Source organism: Chaetodon auriga, chromosome 17 (assembly GCF_051107435.1).
Source record: "Chaetodon auriga isolate fChaAug3 chromosome 17, fChaAug3.hap1, whole genome shotgun sequence".
Classification (NCBI taxonomy): Eukaryota; Metazoa; Chordata; class Actinopteri; order Chaetodontiformes; family Chaetodontidae; genus Chaetodon; species Chaetodon auriga.
Window position 1 is genome coordinate 7587376 of NC_135090.1, and position 19169 is coordinate 7606544.

The 19169-nt window shown below is 45.4% G+C and overlaps 1 protein-coding gene across 1 annotated transcript; it reads right to left on the reverse strand.

Moving 5' to 3' along the window:
* Positions 1 to 716: 716 nt before the first annotated feature.
* On the reverse strand, positions 717 to 4332 carry LOC143335328 (1-acylglycerol-3-phosphate O-acyltransferase ABHD5-like). Its single transcript, XM_076754653.1, has 8 exons — positions 4251 to 4332; positions 4040 to 4107; positions 3245 to 3327; positions 2602 to 2998; positions 2136 to 2287; positions 1570 to 1681; positions 1309 to 1489; positions 717 to 1095 (listed from the first exon to the last, which is right to left on the reverse strand). The coding sequence occupies exons 2-8, from the start codon at positions 4081 to 4083 to the stop codon at positions 928 to 930; spliced, it is 1137 nt and encodes a 378-aa protein (XP_076610768.1). The 5' UTR covers positions 4084 to 4107; positions 4251 to 4332; the 3' UTR covers positions 717 to 927.
* Between the last annotated feature and the right edge of the window lie 14837 nt (positions 4333 to 19169).

Consider the following 19169-nt stretch of genomic DNA (forward strand, 5'->3'; position numbering starts at 1 on the left):
GAACTTGTCTAATTCCACAAACAATTCCAGTGGAGAATTAGCATGTTGCAGCATATAAATGGTCAAATGTAAATATGATTTTAGTGGATTGAGTGTATTATTGCAACTAACAATTCCATGAAATGTCACATAAAAGGACAACTGTCAAATTAAAAACAATGGCTGCCATGCACCAGCTATTTTTGCAGACTCACGTATTCACAGAATGAATGTCTCCTAGTAAAGGCCCAAGTTGTTTCACTCATGTCAAAGCAGAAGGCCTATTTTTAGTCCAACACACATCTCTGACCCTATTCTGTCACTGCAGTTGTGACTTAGCAGAGAGCTGAGAGTCATACTGCTCTTAAAGCATCACTGTCCAGGTCTCCTGAGTAGGTCACTCAGCTCAATATGCATGTGAGGGCGCTTTGTATGGGATTCAATACCCCTCTGCAAAGGAGAGGGGAGGTAATGTGTGCATGCTGTCACTGTGCTGCCATCTGCTGGCTGCTCTGTGTCAGAGCGTCTCTGGAGAAGTGAAGAATTCTCCTTAAAAACACAGCAGCCCTTTGCCCCACTCACTCCTCCCTCACATCTGTCAGAGTGGGTGAGGGGTCAGAAAAAGCACATCCTGTGTGCTTAACATCAGCCTCAACCCAAAACAAGATATTCCCTTGATGGAGGATTTCTCTGTTTTTATGGACAAAAGTTGCTCAAAAACAGAAAAAACACAAAGTGAGCGACAAAGACTGCATCTCACATTTATTTAGAAAATTTCTTTACATGAGGCTGGAGGCATCATCTGACCTTTGATCCCAAGGCTTAGGGAGTGTTAGATTGTGGAATGATGAGCAAAGTGTTCTCAGTCAGTGATGGTCTCTCTTCAGAGTAAAGTGCATGATAGACAGGCTCACAGTTAAACTGTCATGGCTGTGTCATGGGTTTGAGTTAGTTCAACACTGGACCCTCCTGTGCATCATCTGAATGAGGACGCTCTTCCTGCTTCTTTCCCAAATCTTCGCTCTTCTTCTCTGTCCTAGCGAGGATCTGAAGGACTGTCTGGTTGAAGTCATCCGGCTGGTCGGCGAAAACGTAATGGCCGGCTCCTCTGATCACCTGACAAACACACAGTCGAACAGAAAGAGTCGGATGTTTAGAGATAAATCCATTTCTGTCAATAGAAATATGAGCAAAATGAGAGTAAGTTTTGGATATACTTAAACATAGCAAACTTAGATCATATCTTGCCATGCATAATTCTTTTAAACCACATATTAAAGAGACTTGACGTGAAACTGAAGTTGCAAAAAAGCTAATTAAAGAACCTACCCTAATTTCCACATCTGGTCTGGTTTTCTTGAACGCATACCCAGAGTCACTGTCAATGCTGGAGCGCGATCCATAGATGAAGGAAATGGGAATGCCAGCCTGGACCTGGCCAATCCTCTCCAGCATGGGCCTCTTGGCCCAGCCATATGGGATGGTCATGTTCTTAAAGGCTGTCTCTCCGCTGAAACGCAAAGAAATACTGTTGGAGATTGTATGATGTGTTGTCAGAGAAGTAAAGTATATCGCATATCGTGTCCTCACCTCGGAGTCTGGGCATTCACATGGTAGATGTAGTCAGACACTGTGTTGTCGTCAAACACAGAAGAGTATTTCTGCTTGAAGTCTGACCTGATGGTCTGGACCAGCATTGGACCTGAGGGGAGAGAGACCAAATCAGAAAACAAGGGGATTTACCCCCAGATATGAGCATGACAACCGCAAACAAACAAGCACATTGACAGGAACACTGGCAGCCTCTTCTGACCTCTACTTTGCTATCCACATTTTCCACACAGACTTCTTCTCAGAAACTCTTTTCAAAGAAGATGACAACATGATCATCTTTTTCAGTGCTGAAGTGAAAACAATCAGTGACGACAATGCAGAGCCACAGGGAGAAGGAGCAGCATCCTCTTTGTGTCAGGAAGCTAGAGGGGTTGAATGAAATGCATGTTTGATGTGGAGAACATCTAACAAGACCATAGGCATGAGGCGGCAGAGTTGTCACAGTCATGCTCTCATTTTTTACACTACTACAGTATTTTGATGTCTGAGTTTGTTCATTTGCAGGTATTGGTGCGTGTGTGTGTGTGTGTGTGTGTGCTGACCTAGAGGCCCAGCCAGTCTGAGTCCGGCCAGAGGGTTGAAGGGGCTCATGACAGCCCCCATGGCTCTGATCCACACTGGGATGGAGTTGTGGTTGGGGTTCTCTGGACGTGCTGGGAACCCCCACGGCTCTACGAGCAGCAGGTGTTTTACCCTGTGCGCGCACACACACACACACACACACATACATACACACACACACACACACACACACACACACACACACACACACTCACACACACACACAGTCACTTCATAAATGTACACACTAAAGGTTAAATTTCAATTACAAATCCCCACATTTACTTGTTTATGGGGCTGCAACTTATTCAGCAGATGGTAGAGGGCAACAGAGCACATAAAAAGATCGCTCCCTGTTGCAGAAAGTTCGATTTTTCTGTGCAAGTGACGCTTGTGTCTTCTCACCCACCTACAGAGACTCAAACACAAAAAATCACACCAAAGCACCTGTGTGGGTATCTGAGTGTGTAGGCAGCAGACAGGTATCCTCCGAGGTTGTGTCCCAGCAGCACCATTTCCTCCAGTCCCACCTTCTCCCTCCACTCCTCCAGGGCTGCCACAAACTGCTCCTCAGCCCCCTCGGGGTCAGTTGTGAACTCGGGGCGGCTGCTCCTGCCGAAGCCCAGCAGATCTAGAGCGTAGACCGGTCCGCAGCTGGAGAGAGTGTCCAAGTTTTGGGCCCAAAGGGCAACTCCGCCTCCAAATCCATGCAGCAGAACCAGAGGGGACCTGGGCTGGGCAGGGGGATGGGGGAGCGTGCATGGCTGAGTGGAAAAAGCTAAGGTCCACAGATAGTTGTTGTTTGATATGCGGACGTGCTGCCTGGAGAAAGGCCGCTTCACACCTGCAGAACAGGGGAGAATTATGGGACAAAGGAGGAGAGAGGAGAAATAGGGGAAATGTTACTCATGACTTTCTTTGTTCAATAGCCAGTTCTGGTATTTTTGACCTTTTTTCATAAGAAAAAAACTCTGAAATAAATGCAGACACCAAATCCTCTCAGCGTGTAGACAATGCAACACCAAAACTCTTCACTGAAAACTGCTCAAGTTGTTCTAAGCGGCTGAACAGCTCTTTAAGACACACTTACTCTTGAGCATTTTCTCTTCTGCATCTTTCAGCTGAGAGGGAGATGTGGGGCACCAAGAGGGAAGCCAACTTAATATCCAGGAGCTGGGATTCAGACAGCGGACATGCACCCAGGCAGGCAGACAAAACACATAAAGTACATGCAAACACAGACAAACTAGGAATTGAACTTTGACCATATGACACTTCTGCTATCAGTGCTACTGATATGAAATCTTTACAATGTTTCCCTGAATCTCACTTTTGGTAAACTTGGGCAACATGCAAACAGTAAATAGATTGAAGCCAAGATGGTTTGTACTTTGTATTTTCGGACCTTTATGCCCAATTAAAGATTGATGTTGACGTGTTTTAGCGTTATGTTAACCGGGAGACAGCTAAAATGACCGATACACCAACACATATTCAATATTTGGATTAGAAATGCGGACAGAGACTCCATTAACGACTTAAATAAAGTTTGTTTTTATATAAGCATAACGATCTGCAGAGGGAACATTTTGTGCCCAGAATTCACCACTAGATACTGGTGAATCGTTACTGGTGAAATATTAACAAAAACTGCATATTTGACAGTAGCCGAGTAGACTAGTAAAATAACACAATTTTACAAGGGAGGTTTGGTCCGTGTTCGGGTAGTTATGTCGGTAAGGAAGGGGGTCGGTACTGGTTCAAGAACACAGTGTAGTTGGGTAGTGTCACCACAAAACCATCGGGAAGAACTACATGCAAACAATGACCAACCACGGTATTAATACAATTTAAAATAAAAACAAGGTTTTTCAGGAAAACTGACCTCTGTTCCTTGACAGGCTGTATCTCCTCCGCCATCCTGCGCATGTTGTTTACTGATTGCTCTCGCGACTGTCAGAAGGTGGTCAGAATTTGTTATGTTGCGTTCTAGTACATCTCGTACAGAATTAAAGTTGAAAGTGCGGTAAAAATTACAACTAATAACAAAATACCATTCGTAAACGATGTGCATGTCGGGCGTTTGATGAACTTACCAAGAATTGTGGTAATAAAAACCTCAGTTCTGCTGAGAGTTTAGCGCCTGGTGAATTCTTTAACAATTTGTGGAACTGGAAGGACCAGAGGCTCCGCTGCTGTCCAGCTACACTTGAAGGCATCAGCGTAGTCCTAACGGCTCTGGACTGCTCAGGTGAGCTGCGTTCATCCGTTCTTGACTCTTTTATGTTGTACTTTGCTGGAAGAACTTCCCCTCTCGGTCAGTTTAAGCTGATTTCAAGAACTTGTGCTTTATATGGATTCTGAAGCAGTAAGAAGCATTTGGGCACTGCGCCAAACCATAATCAATGCGCTAAAACTGACTTACACGGCTGACCTCAAGCGGCTTCACACAACAGAGGTAATATAAGGTTACTATCATAGAAAGACTTTGCCTCTCTTAGACCAAATAAAAATAAAAACTAAGAATTAAACACGACAATTTAAATATAAGTGTAAAATACAAGAACAAGTGTTTTTGTGCATTAGCATGTTAGTTGGTCCTGTTGGTCCAAATAAGGTTTCAGTTAAGTTACAGGTTACAAACTGAATATAGCCCACGTTTAATGTGTTTAAGATTAGCTGTGTATGTTATTAAGATCATTTTTGAGTAAACATGAACATAATTAAGTTAAGCGCAATTCTTATGCATAAACGCAGCATTGGTTTATACATTGTAAAGCTGTGTGGAATATTTCACTTTTTCAAATATTAATCTTCACTAAACAACTGGTGCTTACTGGTGTAAAAAAAAAAAAAAAGAAGCACAAAAACATTACGGCTAATTAGAATTAAATACACCAAGAGAAATTTTCCAACACTGCCTGAAGGGCTGAAAAACAGATCTGTGTGGGTTTTGTGGGTCCAGTTCAATGACAAATCAAAAGAGATGACTTTAGCTTTCCTCAAACTAAGATCTCCACTGATAGTAGACCAAAAAACACAATTGCTGCCATAGAGACGAATCCTTTGCTTATCTGCATCCATTTTTATTCTAATTTAAGATAAGGGAAGAGATTAAAGGAAAAATTAATCTAATTCATTATGAAGGATTTGAGTGCTCAGTATGATCCTGCTGCTGTAGCAAGAGCATCTTTTGTTTAACATGTACTCTCACCGTGAATGCCATTAAATCTTCAAAGGAGGTTTATCTTATAGATTTACTGAGGTATCATCCTTGAAAAGGTCAGGAGCATCCTTAAAGAAATGATGCTGTTGTCACTGTCCGCTGACGAGTGTATGCACAGTTCTCTGTGTCTCTGAGACATCGGGAAGTGGGAGCTTACTAACTAAGTCCCTGTGCACCATCACTTTTTACAACTCTTCCTCTTAAATGCTTTTCTCTCACACAGGTCAAGGACAATTTGAGGGGAGCCCTGCCAGTCCTGGTCCACAAGGTGGCGTACTTGTGTTCTATTAGTACACACACGCACTCTGTGCCTGCTTTGTCCTTCATTTCTCAAACATCATTTTCCTCTCATACCACCCACTTCTGGTGGCTCTCGGACTACGGGCCGACTGAGTGGTTCCTGAGTGCTTCATTTCCTTTGCTCTCATCGACGCGCACGCTCTCTCCGTGTTACTGTCCGTTCACTCTGCTGAGCACTCAAAATTTCATAAGCAAGTAGACAATAAGGCTGCAGTCAAGCCCATAGAGGAGCAGCAGTAGTATCAGACTGTAGCTGTCTGGAGACCAGTAACTGGGTGAAGCTTTTAGTGAGGAGCATAAAGCTGCAGCACAGAGCTGGCGTGCTCACTGGGTTTCAGCCGGTCATGCTAGCTAGAGGTTACACAGTATAACCTCTTGTTTTACTGTAACCTGGCTAAAATAGACTAAACAGAGAGTCTCTTAAGGCTCATCAGCCGTGAAGCATTCGGAGAGGAAATTTGACCAAAGAGGCATTTCAGTGTGGTCTAAATTGTCTGATTGTGTAATCTGATTGTCCTTGAGGTGTGTATCGTGCCACTTCACTGTGGTGTGGACGGGCATCCTGTGGGCGTCTTGCATGCACAAGTCTGCAGAAATATGTCCCCGTGCCGTGCAGTGCAGAGTCTGGCTTTTATCCAGTGATAATCTAAATATCTACAAACACATGAATGACTAACCAAACAGCCAGTAAAGAAATGCAGTTTCAGTTCAGTCTCCATCTGCAAACGTTCTTCCTCTGTATGCTCTGGTTCAGAAAGGAATTCTCTTGTCTCCGCATTTCGTTGTTGCCGTTAAAATCACTCATTTTTATTTTCTAATATTTGTCGTCTCTTCCATAAGCGCCTGCAGAGGAATGCAGAAGTTATAAATGAAAGGACTGTCTGATGCTAAGGTAAAGCTTTGGAAATATTCTAATATAGCATACACTTAAATTGGGACTTTTTTTTAGGTGGGCCTTCTTTCAGGTGGTTAAAATACATTTTGCTGTTGACCCCGTCCACAGCAGCGCATTGCTTAGCTTCCTACATCGCTACTCCTGCTGCTTCTCCATCCTCCATCTACTGGAGCGAATACACTGACTATGGATAAGTACCTCATACAACCCCACTTAAAAAAATCCCAACTATCCCTTTAAGATTTAAAAGGCATAGGTGGTTGGAAAAAAAGAAAAACCTGTGCTTGGATTTGAAAAGTTTTAAGCAGGTTTTGTGTGGAGTGTGTTCACACTGGAAAGGTGACAAAATGAAATACACTCAAACAAGCCAGTATGCATAATGAAAGTGCACAAAGGAAATAGAGGAGCTGCTAACAGCTGCAAAAAAAAAAAAAAAAAAAAAATAGATAAATAGAAGAAAGTTGTTGAGACAGCTCCAAAAAAATCTTAGAAAACACAAATGACTTTGAGTTCTCTGTAAGTTTAATTGACAGTGACGTTCCAAAGTCGTAACTTGATTGGTGTTTATTTTTGTGAATATTGCGTCATTTCCTGTAAGGTCCATTAAAGCTATCTTTAATTAAAGTTCTATCCCAGTGTGCAAGTAAGTCATGACAGTGAGCCCAGCTTACACAACACCCGGACCCTGAAGCTGAAGCAGCTTAATAGAATTCAGCCGTCATTCATTTTATTATTTACTCACACCTGCTGTGACCCGTCTGAATGTCTTCTGTGTAAAAGGCCTATAGATTTCATATGTACCAACAAACAACGTACTATGAGGATTAATGGCATGAGCTGAATACATTTAATACGTGGTTTAGAATTGGGACAAGCTTCCTACCCACGTGACATGAACGGCTGCGGAGGATGAGAGAGCAAAGTTCACCTGACGTCGCTGTTTTCTGGAAAATACAGTGAAGATACGGGAGCAAATTTAACCCACACAGGGATTTTCACTTATGCCTAATTGGACCTAGTTAGGGCTGCGCAGACTCTCCCACTCGATTTGTTACGCTTGTTAATTTAAACCTTCATCATTCTTATTTAGTACACGACTTTTGGTGACCTCGTGTCATTCCCAGCGCAGCTACAGCCAACTTCAACCTGAACAGGAGGTGTAATTAGCCAGAGGAATTGAAAACACCTGTGAGGGTGTGCGGGGCGCTAATTAATCTAACGAAATAAAGTTAGAATTACAGGGTACTTCTGTCATAGTGCTGGAGCGTGAAGCCATTTTTTTTTGTGCGTGTATAGATTAGTGTGTGATTCAGTCCATGATGGAAAAGAAAGAGAGGGATGGAGATTGAAACTGTCACACTCATATCGTCTGTGTGTGTGCTTGTGTGTGGGACCAGCATGTGTGTCTGTCAGCTCTTCACAGTGCACTGTTCTGGGGTCAGCTGCTATTAGGTCTGATTAGCATAAGGCTAACACAGACTCACTGTAGATTAGTTGCTTAGCTGGAGGCCACACTCCGTCCTGAGTTTTTGGGCCATGTCCCAGTGCAGTATGGGTAATAAGAGTGACCAAGCTGTTAGTGGAAGATAGAAAGGGGATGGAGGAGAGGCGGAGGGTCTGTCTGGTTGCTAGGATACGTGACCGGCGCCAACAGTGGATATGATTTATAATGGCCAGTCTCACTGTCTCGCTCTCCCCGCTAGTTTCCTCCTTCCTCTCCTCCCTCTCACTTTTCCACTGCCTCTCTCCATCCTCTACCCTCATTTCTATCCTCAGCATCTCCATGGGTCTATTAACTGGCTCTGTCTGACTGATCTGAGTACTTACTGCTGGCATTGGTAAAGGCTATTATTTATATGGGTGTTCCTGACATTCCTTCCTGCATCCATCACGAGCACACTGAGATAAATTCCAATCAACTTCAGCTTATTTGACAATGACGACAAACTCATTTTGAGTCCATCTCTTTCTCATCGGTTGTGCACGCAAAGTGTAATTTTACAGGTCTGTGTGTGTATGTGCGAGCGTGTGTTTTCACATGATCATGCATGAGGCGCACTCACATGAATGGATGATATTGATTTGCCTAGATTTGATCCACCTTGGGATGTGAAACTCCTCACGGACAAATACGATGTGAGGAGGAGGCGGCACGAGGCCATGTGAGGCGAGGAGACAAAGAGGGAAATGGAGGGCCATTTGTAAGTTAGAAGGATGCCACACAAGGATGCAGCGATGCACACTGTTGGGTCTGATAAAGACTGGATTTTGAAGGCTGATGCCAGCTCTTAAAATATATTTCTTCGAATCTGAGGGTTTGTCTGAGAACTTTCTGTTTGTGTTTGGGTGGAGATTCGTCTCAGAACACTCCTCTGGCTATAATGAGATGCTGAAAGTTTCTCCTAAAGGACAAACTAATAGAATTACTCTTGGATAAGTGAGTCCTTAAGCGGAGTGACACAGGTTGTTCTGCAGATTCTACTGTTGGCTAGTTTTTGCATCAGAGGCAGTTAATATTGATTGAATGCTGATGTTCATGCATTTTGGTTGTGTCTGGCAGTTTCTTTAAACTTTCAAAAACTCAGTTGCAACGCGTTTCCGGAAACGTCCCAGTTAATTCAATAATCTCACTGTGAACAGTTTTCAATGGACCTACTTTCTACTGAACAAATAGTCCCTTATAAAACAATTTACAGTCAGGTCTGTGAATCATCCAGAATAACAGGGACACTCTTACAGGAGAGACTCTATTTTTTTTTTTTTTTTTTTTAAACTTCCCTACTGTGATTTTTCCAACGCTTTGAAATTCCATTCACTCCCATTCTACTGGGATAATGACAAAAAGGGATATCTCAAAACCTATGCAAAATTATGCATATTTAGACACCAGCAGAGGAACGAGAAATTAGGTTTTGTCTGAAAATGAGAGTCCTCTGTATCCGCAAGGCAATACGGTTCATGCAGGTATGAGGAGTCAAACAACCTGAACTGGATTTATAGTTAATGGGAGTCCTGCCATCGACACAACAGTGTCGGTTTCGATTTATAGTTCAGCGACTGATTCCACCTGCTGATAGCCCCACCGCGTCAGACAGACCTATCGTACGTTATCAGGCTCTAACATGCTTTCATTACTTTCTCCACAGTTATTGTATTTATATCCTTTCATGTACTTTGTGATAGAGAGTGACGGTGACAGCATGCACTCGCATAACTTGAATTACATCCTGGAAACATCTATTTCAGCGTGTCTCATTACTGAATAAGGGAAACTGCTGTGCTATGGCCGCGTTTTCTTTATTTCATTCACCCTGATAGATAGCAGGGACCATGGCGAGCAGAATGTTTGCAGTGGGGACGGCTTTGTTAGATGTGTGTCGCCGAAGAGACTGCTGAGTCTTTCTTCAGCTTCCTTAAAGGATAGGTTCGGGCAGCTGTGAAGAGATCCCTTCCTAAAGCAATTCCAATTTAAGAGATTGGGGACAACATCCACAGTCTTCAGTCTGCAAAAATGCATTCTTAGTTGGCCAAATCAGGGACAGCACAGTCTATTTTGTTTGCCTTGGACAGTGTTTCCTTGTTGAGTTGCTGAGTAGGAGAGCAATGACGCAAACAGGGAATTTTGTACTCAAAAGTCAGTATGGACAGCATTAACACAGCCGACACTGTACATATTTCAGTGTTTTAAGACTGACGTGAAATGTAAACCTATCCTTAAATGTGTCCTCACTGTCAGGATTCCCACTGGCATTGGAAACACATGCGGCCGCGTTGACCGATCACACTCCATGTGGTATCTCTATAGCCTGTGGTGTAGCTACAGTGGTTACATGCTCAGCAGCTACGCTGTAGCCTCTTAACACACGACTACTAATCAGATTTTAGCAGGAACGTCACATGAGCATCCCAGATGTTCTGCGTTGTCCTGCTAAAATGTCACAAGAAACGAAAACGCCCCCTCCGGTTAGCCGAGGCGTCACGTGCCACCCTGTCCGTCAAACTTCTTAACTTATCTGCGTTTATCAAATTAGATTGTTTGACGAAGCATGAAGTCTGTTTGTCTCTTAGTCCTGCATCCATAAGTGATCCAGGAAGACATTCAAGCTAGAGTGTCCATATTTCTCTTTGCCTCTCAGTCTGTCCAGTGTCTTCCAGTAAATGGAGGATAATTTTAGAGCGATAAAGAGCCCAGAGGATATCGAGGGAAGGGAACACACACACACACAATAAGATGGTCCCTCATTCCCTGTTGCACCTGCTGACCCCACAGGATCCACTGAGATCGGCTACTGCTGAGTGTGCGGCTTCTACACACTCTCAAACACACACACACACACACATACAGGAATGCGTGCGCACTTTGACTAATAGGCCTAATGCTTCCTGAAGAGGGCCCAGCACTGCATTAGCTACGGATGTGGGATTGATTTAGAAACTGAAAGCCTTCTAGTGTGTGTGTGTGTGTGTGTGTGTGTGTGTGTGTGTGTGTGTGTGTGTGAGAGAGAGAAAATATTGCGCACTCACTGGTGTATGTTTTTCTCCATTCCACGCCTCTAACATTATCTGTTTACTCACAAATGAGGCACACACACACACACACACACACACACACACACGTATGAAGGTGGTTTGACTGATTTGAAGGTTGATATTCAATACATTTTTGCATTTGGCCATTTTCATTCCAAAAAGCACAAATACACAGTGTTTGATCCCAGGATGTTATTCTTTTCAGCCTGGAAAGGCCTCCGAAGGAACGGTTAGACCATCCGCTAACTCCCTTACTAATTTTAGAGTTAGCAGCAGGTCTAATTAAGGCAGTTTGACCCATCACACCAATTAAACAGGAGTGAAACTCTGGAAAACATTAGTCCTTCTAATGCCCAATTAATTCCTGACATCCCTATTGGAAATTGAATTAAAAATATAATGGACTAATGGAATAAAGACTGTTTTGATGTAGCCATAGTCCATCACTGACTGTAATGTTTAACATATGAAACAGCCAAGCAACTTTTGTTATTGGCCGTGAATGTTAACTGTGTGGGGCTAACATATCACTGCTCTACTACACCGACTCTTTGGCAACTGTGGTAGAGAACAATCTTGACCTTGACTCCCGCTAAACTGAACCTTCTACCTCCATAGCTCACTATTTTGCAACATTGTTGTAACATCAGTTCCTGATAAAAGTTGCATGTTGCTGTGCAGATGTGCAATTGTGCAAACCTAGCAAATAAACATAGATAATGATACAGTAGGTTTGCCCATACCACCATACGCTGAATATCTGTGTACATATAGAGCTTAAAGTTGACATTCAGACTACATTTTGAGAACTTGGGACTTAAAAATCTTTCTCGTATGCCAGCAACTGTCAGAGCTCCTAAACACAATACTCATATTCCATATGTATGTTGAAAGAGTTATTGGATGCTGTAACTATACCTCCTGTCTATAGTGGCAGAGAACTGATACGTTTGTAGAATGAGTCCACCGTCAAGGTGGGGGATATGCTTGAAAAGAACTACTTTGTAGTTTGTACTTTCCAGAACAGGCGCACTTTGAAGGCAGGGTGGAAAACCTTATGTCGTAGAGGTGAGACACAATAGTTGATGTGTGAGGATAGCACTGCACACTTTTAGATGATCTTTTGGTGGAACACATTCATGGTGCTTCGCCTGTTTTGTACATTTAAAGTGGAATAGCTATGCAAAGAATGAAAAAAGGGAGGCAGAGAGAGACGTTCAAACCCGAGCAAGTGGTTATCTTCCACCATCTTTTTGTATCTAATTCCCTCTTTGTGTTCTCATGGACTAATTTACTTGTGTGTGTAGCATCGTTGGGATACTTCTGACAGCTGCATGTAGGTTTGTTACCCTGACAAAAGAGAAATAATCCGACATGTGACCGCCAGAATGAAGACACCCTCCTGATTTGTCTAACCACTGCCGCCTCACATTAGGTCCGGGACAGCATCTTAGTTTGCAGATGCTGTCCCCTGCCTCTTACATTACTGTCGAACTATTAACCTATTGCTTCCCAGCCAGTTTGGACATGAAGAAAGATAAAAGCATGAACTAACTCTTTCAGTGTGCTGTGTTTGGCATGGTGGTATGTGAGTATTGCTTCAAGATAGACTTGAAAAATCTGAACCTATGCTTTAATATGTCTTTTGAACGAGACATGATATCATATTGCATGCCAGCTACCTCCTGCATGTTCCTGTCAAATGCCTGCAGGGAAATGTTGGCAAACTGAGATATAACCCGAGCACGAAGTCATCTGGAGCTAAACGGAGAAACAAAGAGGCCACGGAGCATGGGGGAGAATATTGGTAGAGAACCAGGTGACTGGCAGAGGATTCTGGTAGAAAGAACTAGAACGAGGGCAGAATAGGAACGGGTTAAAGCGTGTTCAGAGCAGAGGAGAGGGTGAGGTGGCCTGGGGGGAGGAGAAGAGAAAGAGCAGAGAAACAGAAAAGCAGACGTGGAGGAGGTGGGGAATTGATGAAGCAGAAAGCTGGGTTATTCCTGCTGTGAATCTATGTGTCTTTGCTGCGTGTGTGTGTGTGTGCCAACGTGCACATGCCGAAGTGTGTGTGAGTGTTAGTATGAATGGCGGGCTATGGCAGTAAATGAAACTGTTTATCAGATCAATATGGCCATCATCTCCCAGATGACTGTGGCCTCTACTGAAGAGCGATCATAAATCACAACCAAATATGGAGGACACGATCCATACCAGCTGTGTGTGTGTGTGTCGCTTCGTGTGCGTGTGTGCGTATGTGCGTGCGTGCACGGGGCTGCCGTGCACAAGCTTGCACGCACCTCTACGTTTTTTTGTGCGTTTGTGGCAACCTGTTTGTATGTGGGTGTCTGTGGGAAATCTTCTTCTTCTCTCTCCCGATGCTCCGAGTCGAGATTTGAGATGGAGCAGCCAGAAAATGGAGACACCAGAAAGACGGACCACACCTTACACCAGCCCTATGCGCACGCTTTGTGCAAAATCACAGCTTCACGGCGTAGGAAACGAGGAGGTTAGACAGCACACAAACGCAGCCACGTCCTGAGTGTGACATATCCTCCGTCCTTCTCCATAGGGTTAACAACAGCGCTCTTGTTCTGTGTGTGACGGCCCCCGGTGCTCTCACTCTGAATAATGTAGCCTCCCGATATCAGTGACAAGAGTCTCGAAACCAAAATAGCATCTTGAGCTCCGATAAATATAGAAGGTAATTAAATCGGCAGCAGGAGTGAGACAGAGAAAAGCCAGGAAAAAGGGAAGGTCTGTTTTATGTGTGAGGATAAAACTCCCCTCTGCAGCGAACTACGGGGGATCGATTGGACGGGAACAAAACGCCGTGTGTTGTGTGATCTTTCTTACTCACCCCTACATTGGTATTATCAATAATCAGGTTTTTTTTTTTTGTTTTGAATAGTCTTGAGTGAATCTACTGTATGTAGAGGTTAATCTGTGTGTGTGTGTGTGTGTGTGTGTGTGTGTGTGTGTGTGTGTGTGTGTGTGTGTGTTTGGGCCTGCTAGAGTACAGTGAGTCAGCAGTATTTCACCGGTTTGTTCTCAGGAGACTGGGCAGTGTGTGAGCGCTCGCTGACTCTTGCCACTCTCTTGCCCTTTTTGCCGCCTCTCCGTGTGTTGTGCTCCTCTGCCACCCTTCGCCTTATTCCGCCTTTTGTCAGACGCTTTCAGTACATAGTGAAACAGACAAATCAGGGGACCGAACCTGTGCGTGACACCATTGCAGGGGAGTCAGAGGAGTGGGGTGAAAGGTTGAGGCAAGGGGGGGGGGGGGTCGGTTGGATCAGCTTGTCAGAGCAAACTGCCTCCATCTTGACATGATATCCTCTGGGAAAGTGTGTGTGTGTGTGTGTGTGTGTGTGTGTGTGTGTGTGTGTCCGTTCAGTGTGACATGTTGTGACAGAAACTGACTGACAAGCCCCTTTGCAGCCCAACACCAGCCACTGCAGAGAGACTAATGATGACAGCTCTCAGGCCGTACACACTGCTCTCTTTTTCTCTCTCTCTCACACACACACACATGCACCCCCACCCACACACACACACACACACACAAACACTCACCATGTCTTCCTATCTCTCGCTCTCTTTGTCTTGTGTCTCTCCCTCGACTACCTCTTCCTCTATCACACGCCCACACAGACAATGGCATCCTGTATATCGTCTCCCTGACACAAAGACGCAAACACACACATTTACATGAACACTCAGTCAAACACACGCACGCTCACACATACACGCATGCACACACTCGTGCACACACAGACACACTCACATTCATGCATACAGTCACTAGTCTGCATGACAAATATTTCTCAAATACACACATTTTTTCTCTTGCATTGTCTGTCTTTCTCTCAGACACACACTCTCTCTTTTTCCTCTCTCTCTCTCTCTCTCACACACACACACACAAACACACACACACACACACACAAACGCTGCACTACTCTCTCTGTCTTGGAATTTTACATTTTGATGAAGGAGGAAGCACGTCATCCAATCAGAGCAGCGGGAGCAGGGAGAGACCATCTTGGTGCAGACAGCAGGGTGGTTCGGAGGCAGTTCGACGGAGCATTATCAGGGCCATCCCTACCCGCTCTGCCCCCCGGCGTCCCCTCGTCTGCGGTCAGCTGGTGGTACGATCCGCCAGGCTCAATAAGAACCCCTCCTCTCTGTCTCCCCCTCTTCTGTCAGTGCTAGGGTGTAGCTACTGATCCTATACTACAGCAGAGAGAGTGAGAGGGAGGAGGGACATCAGGTGTCACAGCTCTGCAGCCCCAGTTGAGGCTGCATTACCACGACAGCCAGCTCCAGGGGTACTGTCAGGTGAGTCTGAGGACACGCACACGCACTCTCACACACGTGCACTCTGACACACATGCTGTACATGCTCACAATTAAGTGATCCAACATTGTTTCCTCATAGGGATGCGCTGAACTGAACAGATTTACATACACAGGTGTGCTGCTGCCGATGTGCTCCAGGATGTGGATATTGTCACTTTTGCATCCTACGTTTCAGCACTGTACTAACATTGTAGCAGTGTGGTGTGTGAACGTGTGTGTAGTTGCTGTCAGCGAGCGTGTGTGAGTGTATGTCTGTAGCCATGCCAGAATGTACAGTATATGTGTGTGTACATACGCCATCCCTCCCAGTGTGCTGGTGGGAGACAAAGGGTCCCCTCTGTCTGGCGCTGTAACACCGCTCACACCGCCGCTGATGGGTGGGAAAGTTCTCTCTGTCAGCAATCATGTCTGATCGGAAAAAGAAAAGAAGTCAAATAGGGTGCCCCCACCCCCTCCCCACCCCCACCTTCCCACCCACCCATCGCTGTCGAACACTCCTGACTCACGGTGATAGGAGGACACGGTCACAGCGGATGATCACCCGGTGGGTGGGGGTTGGGGTTGTGGTGGGGGTGGGGGTGTGTTCTGAGGACACGGAGGCTGAGAGGAGTGGCGGGGGGGTTTAGTTGGCGGTCATGACACTACTGTAATGTGTGATAGGCATACCATAGAGAATGAGGTTAAAACACATGTGTCAGAGGAGGGGTCATCTGCCATGCACATGACTGCCAGAGTGTCTGCGTGTGTGTGTGTGTGTGTGTGAGTGTGTGTGTCTGTGCGCATGCGAGAGGAAAAGAATGGGGGCAGGCGCGTAATGTGCCGAACTGCCGGCCATTACTGACCGATAAACCTAGACAAAGGGTGGCGGATCATATGTGCAGTCTCGTGTCATACTCTGAACGTGTGTCTATGTGGGTGGGGGTGGGGGGAGTAGGGGGGAGGGTTCATATGTTCAGTGGTCACGTATATGCAGGGCCCCTCCGTGTGTGTCTGACCATCATGTCTGAGCTCGTCCTGTAAGGTGGCCTTCGTCTCCAGAAGACCACATGTGCGCATTGCGCTGCCGTTTTCTCGGTCCTCTCTCCCTCTCGCTGCCTGACGCCCTTATTCAACCTGTCCTGTTTGACAGCCGGTCGTCATCCCACCCCAACTCTCCACCATCATGCCGCACCAGCGGAGCCTCGTTCAGCCTCCGTCTCACAAGGCTGCAGACTGGTTCAATCCCGTCCATATGACGCGAGATTATCAATCCGCGCTTTGTGTCCACAGCTGCGATAGATGTGCTCTTATCCTTATGTGGCCTTTGTTAAATCCTGCCCATGTGATTGCAGATCTTTGTGTCGGGAGGGGTGCAGTCTAGTGTAGTTTGTAGTACTGTAGATTTGCATTGTGGGACAAGTCGAAGCTTTTTTTTGGTTTTAACAAATGCGGTATAAGAGACGTGAACTCTAAAAGGACATTATTCCGTATTCAAAGAAGACAATACTGTGCATTCAGAAAGACCCATTTTCTTTGGACAAAAATATCTCTTACATAAGAAGTGACGATTCCATCTTTTTCAGATCATTTCTGTGGCATTTATTGATTCGTACTGTGTGGGCGAGACAGCAAAGTTAGGTTAGAGATGGTCTACATGGGTGGAGAGCTGGGCTCGGAGTCTGGACATGCAAGTGCACGGGTCACGCATTCACCTACAGTGACACTGGGTCATTCAGCGTGCAGTAACCTGGAAAAGCTGAATTCAGTGTTCGACAAAGACGGCATCCCACATTCTTCAATAGAAATGTTTTATATGATGAGTATGGTGCGTGACAGGTGTGGGCTGCCATTATCCTCTGAGTATTGTATACATCGTGAGACCGCCGTAATCTACATCTTTAGCCCACCGCTTCTCCGAAAACCGAATTAACGGTGACCAAGCTGCATAGTCAGTGTGAAAAAATGGTGGTGACGAGAACAAGCTGTACATTTCTCTTTCGGTGCCCTTCTCTCCCTCTCTCTCCCTCTCTCTGTCTCCCTCCTCTTCCATTTATTCCATGTCTCACCCTTCCCATTTCCTCTTTCTTTTCTCTGAGCTCACGTGCACACACTCATCCCCTCCTCCATATGTGAGCACTGACAATCTGTAGGGCGTGCCCCCCCAGCCCCCCCCCCACCCGCACCCACTCATCGCCACATACGTTACAACGAGCCGTGCAGCGTATATACATTCACGCCATGTGGGGTTCACACACGGCTGCACAATAACTGACATGCTGGCTGTCATATACGTCCTGGTTTACACTATGGGGCCTCTGTGCTGAGAAAAGACTTCGGAGACACAGAATCCGGATTCTTTGTCTATAATTTGGATGCTGTGAGGTGAGTGTAGCCGCTTGGTGTCTGAAATGGTACTTTGTTGCGTATATGATGTCTGTAATGCTGAGAAATGACGGCGTAAGCAACAATTACCCTAATTGAACATTCCAGAGCAGCCCTGCAAAATGGCTGCCGAGCCGGCACACTGTCTGTGATGGCCGACAAGAGTGTGTAGGTCTAAGGTGTGTGCGTGTATAGCTGCGCATGTGCATGTGTCAGTGTGTATGCCTGTTTGTATGTACGCGTGTTTGTTCCGTGTGTTTGCACTAACTCTCTGTGAGAGTAATCCTGCTTTTGCTTTTTACTGACTGCTTTGTGTCAGGGGAAGTCTCTGCTCACCGGAGATCTCTGCTAATCCATAATTACCAAGCTCAGTATACCTAGACTGTAGGAGCCATTATGTCAAACCGCCCTACTGTAACAGTTGATGATTGTGTTTCCTGGCACCTATAAAGCGAACCTACATTTAGCTTTGAAAATGAAACTGGGCTCTCGGCTTTAGACGGCGACGGCGCTCTGAGTCGCCAGAGTCCCTTCAGCTCCACGTCCACCATCTTCAGAACGTCGGCATTTTCACAGACCAGCATTAAGGTGCTGAATGTGTTCTGCCAAAGAGCTGACCTTGTTGTTTCTTTACAGCTCTCTGCCTCGCCAGCCCAGCACCCAGCCGTCCGCCCAGCCCGCTGTCCCGCTATCCGCCCATCCATCCGCTCGGCCGGGCCGGCCCTGCCCTACCCAGAACTGGCAACCTGCGGGAGTCATCAGGGTTAGTGCGCCTTTGGCACACCTCTGTGCCAAAATCATCTGTAAGCATCAGGCAGGAACTTGTAAATTTATAGATCTGCACTTAAAGCAAAGGCCAGACAATCAAATAATACACTTACATAAGAGGAGGTGGGGCGATCCATAAAGCACTGCTGCTGCTCCTGATTTATAACAGTCAATAGGACAAGTCAAGAGACATTCAGTAGTTTTATTGTCGCGCAAAACCGATGTCTCATTGTAATCTTCGAGGAGATATCGAGTGGTCGCAATTTTGTTTGTTGGATTTATGCTTGTGTTTCTTTATACTTTGACACAAAGAGAGAAGCGACTTCTCTAAAGTCCTTAGTTCATTCTTTCCCGCATCACTTCTCTTATGACACTAGTCCAATATAATATCTGAGAGAAGGAGCAGCTTTCAGAGGTGGGTACCTTCTTAAACACACACACACACACACACACACGCAGCCACACACACACTTTTGTACCGAGATAAGCAGCATTCTCTCATTTACATACCCACTTTTTCTTCTTTTCATATTAGGCTACACACACACACACACACATGCACACACGGAGCGCAGA